At 49.2% G+C, this 6,466-nt stretch overlaps 1 protein-coding gene across 1 annotated transcript; it reads right to left on the reverse strand.

Moving 5' to 3' along the window:
* Window positions 1-448: 448 nt before the first annotated feature.
* CD4 (CD4 molecule) lies at window positions 449-6,233 on the reverse strand. Its single transcript, XM_009998969.1, has 9 exons — window positions 6,173-6,233; window positions 4,340-4,495; window positions 4,104-4,247; window positions 3,588-3,863; window positions 2,797-3,159; window positions 2,435-2,677; window positions 2,240-2,358; window positions 1,531-1,598; window positions 449-464 (listed from the first exon to the last, which is right to left on the reverse strand). Exons 1-9 carry the CDS (start codon window positions 6,231-6,233, stop codon window positions 449-451), a joined length of 1,446 nt encoding a protein of 481 aa, XP_009997271.1.
* Window positions 6,234-6,466: the final 233 nt, after the last annotated feature.

A 6,466-nucleotide genomic window follows, 5' to 3' on the forward strand; every position in this document is an offset into this window, starting at 1 on the left:
AGGAAAGGGAGAAATCTGAATCTGAGCCAGACAGGAGGGCCTTGAAAAAAAGGAATTCAGCATGCAAAAAACACCCAAATCAAACCCAACCCCAATGTAATTTATTGTAGCTCAGGCAGATAAAAGAAGCATATAAAATAGGTTCTAAAAGAAGGTCAATTTAAGTGCACAGGCGAAATACAAACGTGTGTGTGTGTGTTTATCTTCTATTCAGTGTCTCTCCTTATCAAACTGAGGTTCAGTCATAACCCTTAAGGGTCTCTCGTCTTGTCCATCAGCTCCTACCCACACAACATCCCTCCATGGTGTCAGACTGGGAGAATGATGCAGGAACAAAGAACGACATCAAAACAGGTGGAAAGGGAGGTGGATTCACAGAGCACCACGGGCTGCCAGGTGTTTGGGTACAGACAGACACTTCAACCCTTCTGACTCCAGTGCTGCAGTGCTACTTGTTTAGCCGGCTGCAAGAGGAAAGGATGAGGTGAGTAGAGGGTGAAAGGATTCAATCAGATACCTCAAAGCTAGAAAACCCCCCCAGATTTTTGCCTAGTGTAGAGAATGGCTGCCCTGCCTCTGCAGCTGAGGATGCAAATGGTTACTTGTGCCTCCACGAGGATGAGGTTTAGGCTTCAGTTACACTGAGCTGCTTACTTGGCAAAGAGAGTTAAAGAATAGCTGTGTCAGCACTTCTCTTGCACAGATTTAGCTGGTTTTGGATGTAGCTTTATAGGATTTGTCCTCTCCTTATGGGGACTATTTTTTAATCTTGATTAAAAGTAGGTGAAAACAAGGTGGATTCTTTGAGACACATTATGATAAACAGCTCTGCACATCAATCCCAGCTCTGCAGTATTTGCCAATAAACATTCTCACTGAGTGCTCAGAGGCAGTGAAAGAAAAAATAGGTGAAACTATCATAGTTTGCCACTGTCACCAGTGAAAATGAAGCAGCAGTACAATTCTGTACCAACAAATGCATTGAACTTGTCCATGCAACCTTTTGCACTGTCCTTAGCTCTCCCCTTCCAGTGACAGAACAGCTGTCAGTGTTTCTTCACAGCTGCTTCTGATGCCTGATACCATACAAACTTGAGGACCTGGAAAAGAGCAGTTTCTCTGCTGAGAACTCCTTGCTCCCATGCAAAAGGTCAGGACAGGATGGTGCATGTCAGGCCTTTTGGAGAAGGCACAGTTCACAGTGTGCTGTGGTTTTCTCCTCTTTTTTCCTTGCTCCCAGAAGGTAATTTTTCCCAGATTTCAGCCCAGCACTGTGCTGTCAGAACTGGAATCAATCATGGACATCATGGATTTTTAAAATTTGGGATGCAACACAAAATGAATCAAGCATTCATTAAGCTCCTGAGTCTTAAACATGACTTAACATGAGTAAGAACTGAAGGTGCTGAAATGCAGCTGTGCTGTGGCATCAAGCAAGCACAAGCTCCATTTTTCCCCACTTGACCATCCAGCTCTTCTGTCTTGAAATCATAGTCTTTGCCTGTTCCAGTTACTCTCATTGCCACTTACTGTTGACACTGACATGTCTTGTTTTCCAGCAAGTACTGTCTTGCTTGTGCCATCCTTTTAGCCCGTTGCTGCCAGGAGAGAAGGGATAAAAAATGGTTGGATATTTTTATATCTCACAGGCTGAGAGAGTTGGGGCTGTTCAGCCTGGAGAAGAGAAGGCTCCAGGGAGATCTTATAGTGGCCTTCCAGTGCCTGAAGGGGCTACAGGAAAGCTGGGGAGGGGCTTTTTACAAGGGCTTGTAGTGAGAGGATGAGGGGGAATGGATTAAAACTGGAAGAGGGAAGATTTAGGTGAGACATTAGGAGGAAATTCTTTAGTGTGAGGGTGGTGAGACACTGCCACAGGTTGCCCAGGGAAGTTGTGGCTGCCCCATCCCTGGAGGCGTTCACGGCCAGGTTGGATGGGGCTCTGAGCACCCTGGTCTGGTGGGAGGTGTCCCTGCCCATGCAGGAGGGTTGGAACTAGATGATCTTTAAGGTCCCTTCCAACCTAAACCATTCTGTGATTCTATGTTTCAAATGCTTTCCTCTGAAGTGGTACTAAAGTTCTGTCTGGCATCTGCAGACTGTCCATCTCCAAGCATTTGCTTTGACCCTGAGGATGAACCCTTTCTCTGTAGTGCCCTGCAGCCAGACAGAGAAACAGACACCTCCCAGGGTGTGGGCAGACTGTGATCTCTTCCCCTCTTCCAGGAACCAGGGCACTCACCCTTCTCCGCTGCCACCTCATGGCACTGATGATGCAGAGGCACACCAGGCCAAAGACCAACACACCCCCTCCAATGGCTGTTCCCATGACCACGTAGCTCTCCCAAGCAGGAGCCTCCTCTGTGGAAGGAGAAAAGTGTTCAGAGACAATGAGAATTTAAAGCTGGAGGCAGGGACGTGATGCTCATGTCCATACCCACGGAGTAATTAAGGCTGATCTTGCTGTCCTTGTCTTCTATGAGGTGACAGTTCCACAGCCCTGCAGAACTCACATTCACCTCCAGCTTTTTTTCACCCCCCTTTGAGTTCTTGACGTCCACGTGGGTCCCGTTCACCCGCTCCCAGCGCAGGTGGGCGTTGGGTGGGAGGGAACTGGAGACCTGGCAGGTCAGGGTCATCTCGGCCCCTCTGGGTAGTGGTCCAGCAGGGCTGGCTGAGACTGTCAAGGTAAGAAAAGGACATGTGAGTAAAAAGATGGGAAGATGGGTCCATCCATACTCCTGTGGCTTCCGGGTTTCTGCAGCTCCTCATCTCTTGACCCGCTTCTGTTCTTCTTACCTTTCATCACCACCAGCTCTATCTGGCTCTCCGTGTATCTTCTGTTGTATTCCAGCTGGCACTGGTACTTCCCAGAGTGGTTGTAATGGACTCTGGGGAGTTTCACCTCTATGGTGCTTTTTGGTTTGCTCTCAGGGATCTCAAACCGCAGGTGGCTGCTTTTCTTGGTCTTATGAGGCTGTCCCTGTGCTGGGACCAGGAAATCCAGCAGCTCGTGAGTGGTCGCGCTTTTCTGTTGTTCCAAATGCACTTGCCCAGAGAAACTTTCTTTCCATTTTATCTCCTGGAAGTTCAGGTGCCATGACAAGGTGACAGTGCTATCAACAGCCGCATACTTTCTTTCCGAGTCTGGATTCTGAAAACCTGGATTCAGAAGAGAGAAGGAACAGAGAGGCAGGGAAGGCCATGGCTACACATCTCCGTGTCCACCTTGAATCTGGAGAGATGCACACTGTGCTCAGCTGAAGGACAACTTGGAGAAGAGCCACGAGATACCCCGGGAAGGATGGGCAGTATCTAAGAATAGGTTTAAAGAGTCTAAGCTCCCAAGCTCATCAGAGCTGAGAACAGACCCCAAGGAGAGGGGGAATCTTTTAGAGCAAGTCTGGAGATGGAAATGGGTGAATGTGTGGAACAGAGCTCAGGCAGCAAAGCAATACCCAAGCTGCAGTGTTGGAAGCCCTGGAAAATAAACCCTGAAGTACCAATGCTTGGGATGTTGGAGAGTAAAAGCTCAGCTGATAAGCTGGTTCCTGAGCCTATATGCAAGTTGTATTTTTGTTGCCACCTACCTAATACCTTTACATCAAAGGAGATGTTCTGATTGATCAGTGGAGAGTCCGAATGGACATGACACAGCCAGGTCCCACTGTCTGTAGCCACCAGTTGCTTTAACTCCAGTCGGTACCTTTGATGGGTCTCATCTTGTGAGACTTTCGGTCTCAATACGTTATTGTTATTGTTAAACAACGTGATGCTGAGATTAGGCAGAGGATGGGATGAATTTTGTATTAAAGTCAGCTCAGGGACTTCACTTGGCAGGAAGTGCCCATCTAAAGAGACCGTCACTGTAAAGAACAAAAGTGCAAACCAGTCAGTCAACTCCTCTTCCTCTGGGGGAAGCACAAGTGTCACAGCAAAGAGAATATGAGGACTTTGTGCCCTGGAGATGGAGGAGGAATGAACTCTGACAGCCCTGGCCAGAAGAAATGGCAGTGGGAGAACGGATCCCAGCTGGGATGTCTCTCTGAGCTCTGGGGCCTCCTGCCCCCTCCCCCCCTAAAGCTAAAAGCCCTCTCATCACTCACATTTAAAGATATGCAGTGAGACACTGGCTTGGTGAGGGCCATATTCACAGGTGTAGATGCCAGCATCAGAGAGCCCCAAGTCCCACACCCTCAGCTGTTTGCTGCTGGGGTCGATTTCAGATCGACTGGTCATGGGAGCTCTGCCTTTTGAAAAAATAAGCTGGGTTAGAAGAAGGACAGAGGCTTCTCAGCCATGTGCTGGGGAGAAGGGGTGATGAATTGGAAGCGAGCCTTACCCTTCAAATTCTCAGGTTTAAGCATCCTTATAACAGCCTTGTGGTACTTCCAGGTCACACCCGTGTGCTGAGGAGGGACTCTGCATCTCAGTGTCACCTCCTGTCCTGCAATTCCAACCTGCAGCTCCTCTTGCTGAGCCAGAACAGGGATCAGACCTGAAAGCCAATACCCACCAGGAAAGACATACACTTTCTGAAGAATGGCTCAGCAAATGCTTCCCATCCCTCCAGAAAGACACAGAAATTTCTCCTCCCTTTGCCAGATGCTGCGAAGATCAACCTCAGTTTCTGAATGTTGCACTCCTTGGGCTTGTTAATCACTATGCTTTCAGCTCCATAACTTCCCTCCCCTTTGGGCTCTTTACCTAAAAGCTGTTCTGTTTCACACCCATTCAGAACCAGGGAAAATGCCAGTGCTTGTGGTGGATGTGCCATCATTCCTACTTCTGAGATGTCAACAGTTTTACTGAAAATAACTTCTTTCCACTGGAGAATATTTTGGTGTCCTCCTGGCAGCAAGGGCAGGACAGCATCCTCCATCCCTCCCTCACTTCCCGGGCAAGACTTGAGGAAGCACTGGCAAATCTGGTCATCCCTTCTTCCAGTTTTTGCACGGAGCAAGACTGAAAGCCCAGGAAAACAAAAGGATAAAGTAAAAATAGCAAAGAAAAAATGCTGGCCCAATGTCAGGTTCCTGCTCTTGCGATGAAGTAGGATGTATAAGGCTGAGAAAAGATTAGGAGTGGTTTCTTAGAAGAACCACTTCCTTTCCTTCACAGTAAAGAGGATTTCTGCAGGAGACTGTAAGAAGGAGATGGAGTTGTCAGAGGTACAGTTGGGAATAAAGGGGTTGTGGTCTCCTACCTCACTGCTGGTAAACTATCAGAGCTGGCTGACCTGCAGATGCCCCAGATGACCCTAGTACTGGAGAGCCAGAGAAATGCAAAATACAAAGCTGACTTGAGTTTAAGGGAGGGTTTTCCCCACGTTACATATTCTCCAAGAGCACAGGTAATCTGTAACATTGCCTGTACAGGTTTTCAATAGTTACACATTGGGCCACAGAAGAGGATGAACTTGTCTTAAACTGTGAAATTATAAATGCTGTTAGTAAGAGTTGGTATCTTTTGCTTTGTTTTTGGTGCTAGGGTGTGTAAAAGGGCTCCAGTATTTCCTCCACAACCAGAGGAATCACGGCTGAGTAGGTGAGAAATGCAAGCTTGGCCTTATTCAGACACCTTCCTCTCTTGGAAAATAAGCACTAGAAAGCCCACCAAGTCTTATGACATCAGCAGTGAAACTGAACAAGCTGGTAGCATCACATTTGTAAAGGCACATCTGTGATAAGAAACATGCATTTTGGCCCAGGCATCTGGAGGCAGTGTGGAAGGCAGTATTTTCCACCCTGTGCTCAGTGTGCACCGCAGCTCTCACAAGAATCCCCCTCCTGCATCGTTATAGGGTGGCTCCCCAAACCTGGTGATGCCCCAGACATCCTGGCTGTGGCTGGCAGGCTCAGCAAGCAGGCTGGGAACAACCTGAGTGCCCAAGCTTGAGCTGCCCATGCTGCCTCTGAAATAACAGGGCATGGATGTAGGGAGCCCCTCAGTTTCCAGTCCCTCTGTCCTGATCTCCTCTGCACAGCCCTACAAGGACCAACTGGGCAGTGGAGGGGCTGGACCAGACAAGGGAAGAAGGCAGTGGCCACAGCTGTATGGCTGCAGTGGGACTGCTCTAAGCCCTGTCAGGTTTTGTCGCAAACACCCCCCAGCTGTTGTGAGGCTTGTGGAGAGGCTGTGAGAGCGAGGAGGGTTGGCTGAGCTGAGGACTCACCCAGGAGCAGAGCCAGGAAGACCGCACGTGTGCTGCTCAGCGCCCGGCCGCGTGTCCCCATGGCGGTGGGAACCTCCTCCCTGCTCCGGAGCCCAGGCTGGAGGTGCTGCTGTCCTGGAGAGACCCAAATGCTCTGTTAGTAATGGCTGGTTTTCAGGCCTGGGTGGATGGGCATCATGTTCCCTGTCAGTACCCACAGAATCACAGAACCCCAGGGGTTGGAAGGGACCTGGGAAGATCCCCCAGTCCAACCCCCCTGCCAGAGCAGGGTCACCCAGAGCACATCACACAGGA

The sequence above is a fragment of the Chaetura pelagica genome, unplaced genomic scaffold (genome assembly GCF_000747805.2).
Source record: "Chaetura pelagica isolate M959 unplaced genomic scaffold, ChaPel_1.0 scaffold120, whole genome shotgun sequence".
Lineage (NCBI taxonomy): Eukaryota > Metazoa > Chordata > Aves > Apodiformes > Apodidae > Chaetura > Chaetura pelagica.

What these genes read in the sequence shown, in the direction of transcription:
- CD4 (XM_009998969.1), bottom strand. Translation starts at nt 6,233, where the DNA reads ATGGGGACACGCGGCCGGGCGCTGAGCAGCACACGTGCGGTCTTCCTG. An exon ending in CTTTGATGTAAAGGTATTAG is followed by an intron (nt 3,160 to 3,587) that starts GTAGGTGGCAAC and finishes TTCTGAATCCAG; the next exon opens with GTTTTCAGAATCCAGACTCG. An exon ending in AGAGCTGGTGGTGATGAAAG is followed by an intron (nt 2,678 to 2,796) that starts GTAAGAAGAACA and finishes TTACCTTGACAG; the next exon opens with TCTCAGCCAGCCCTGCTGGA.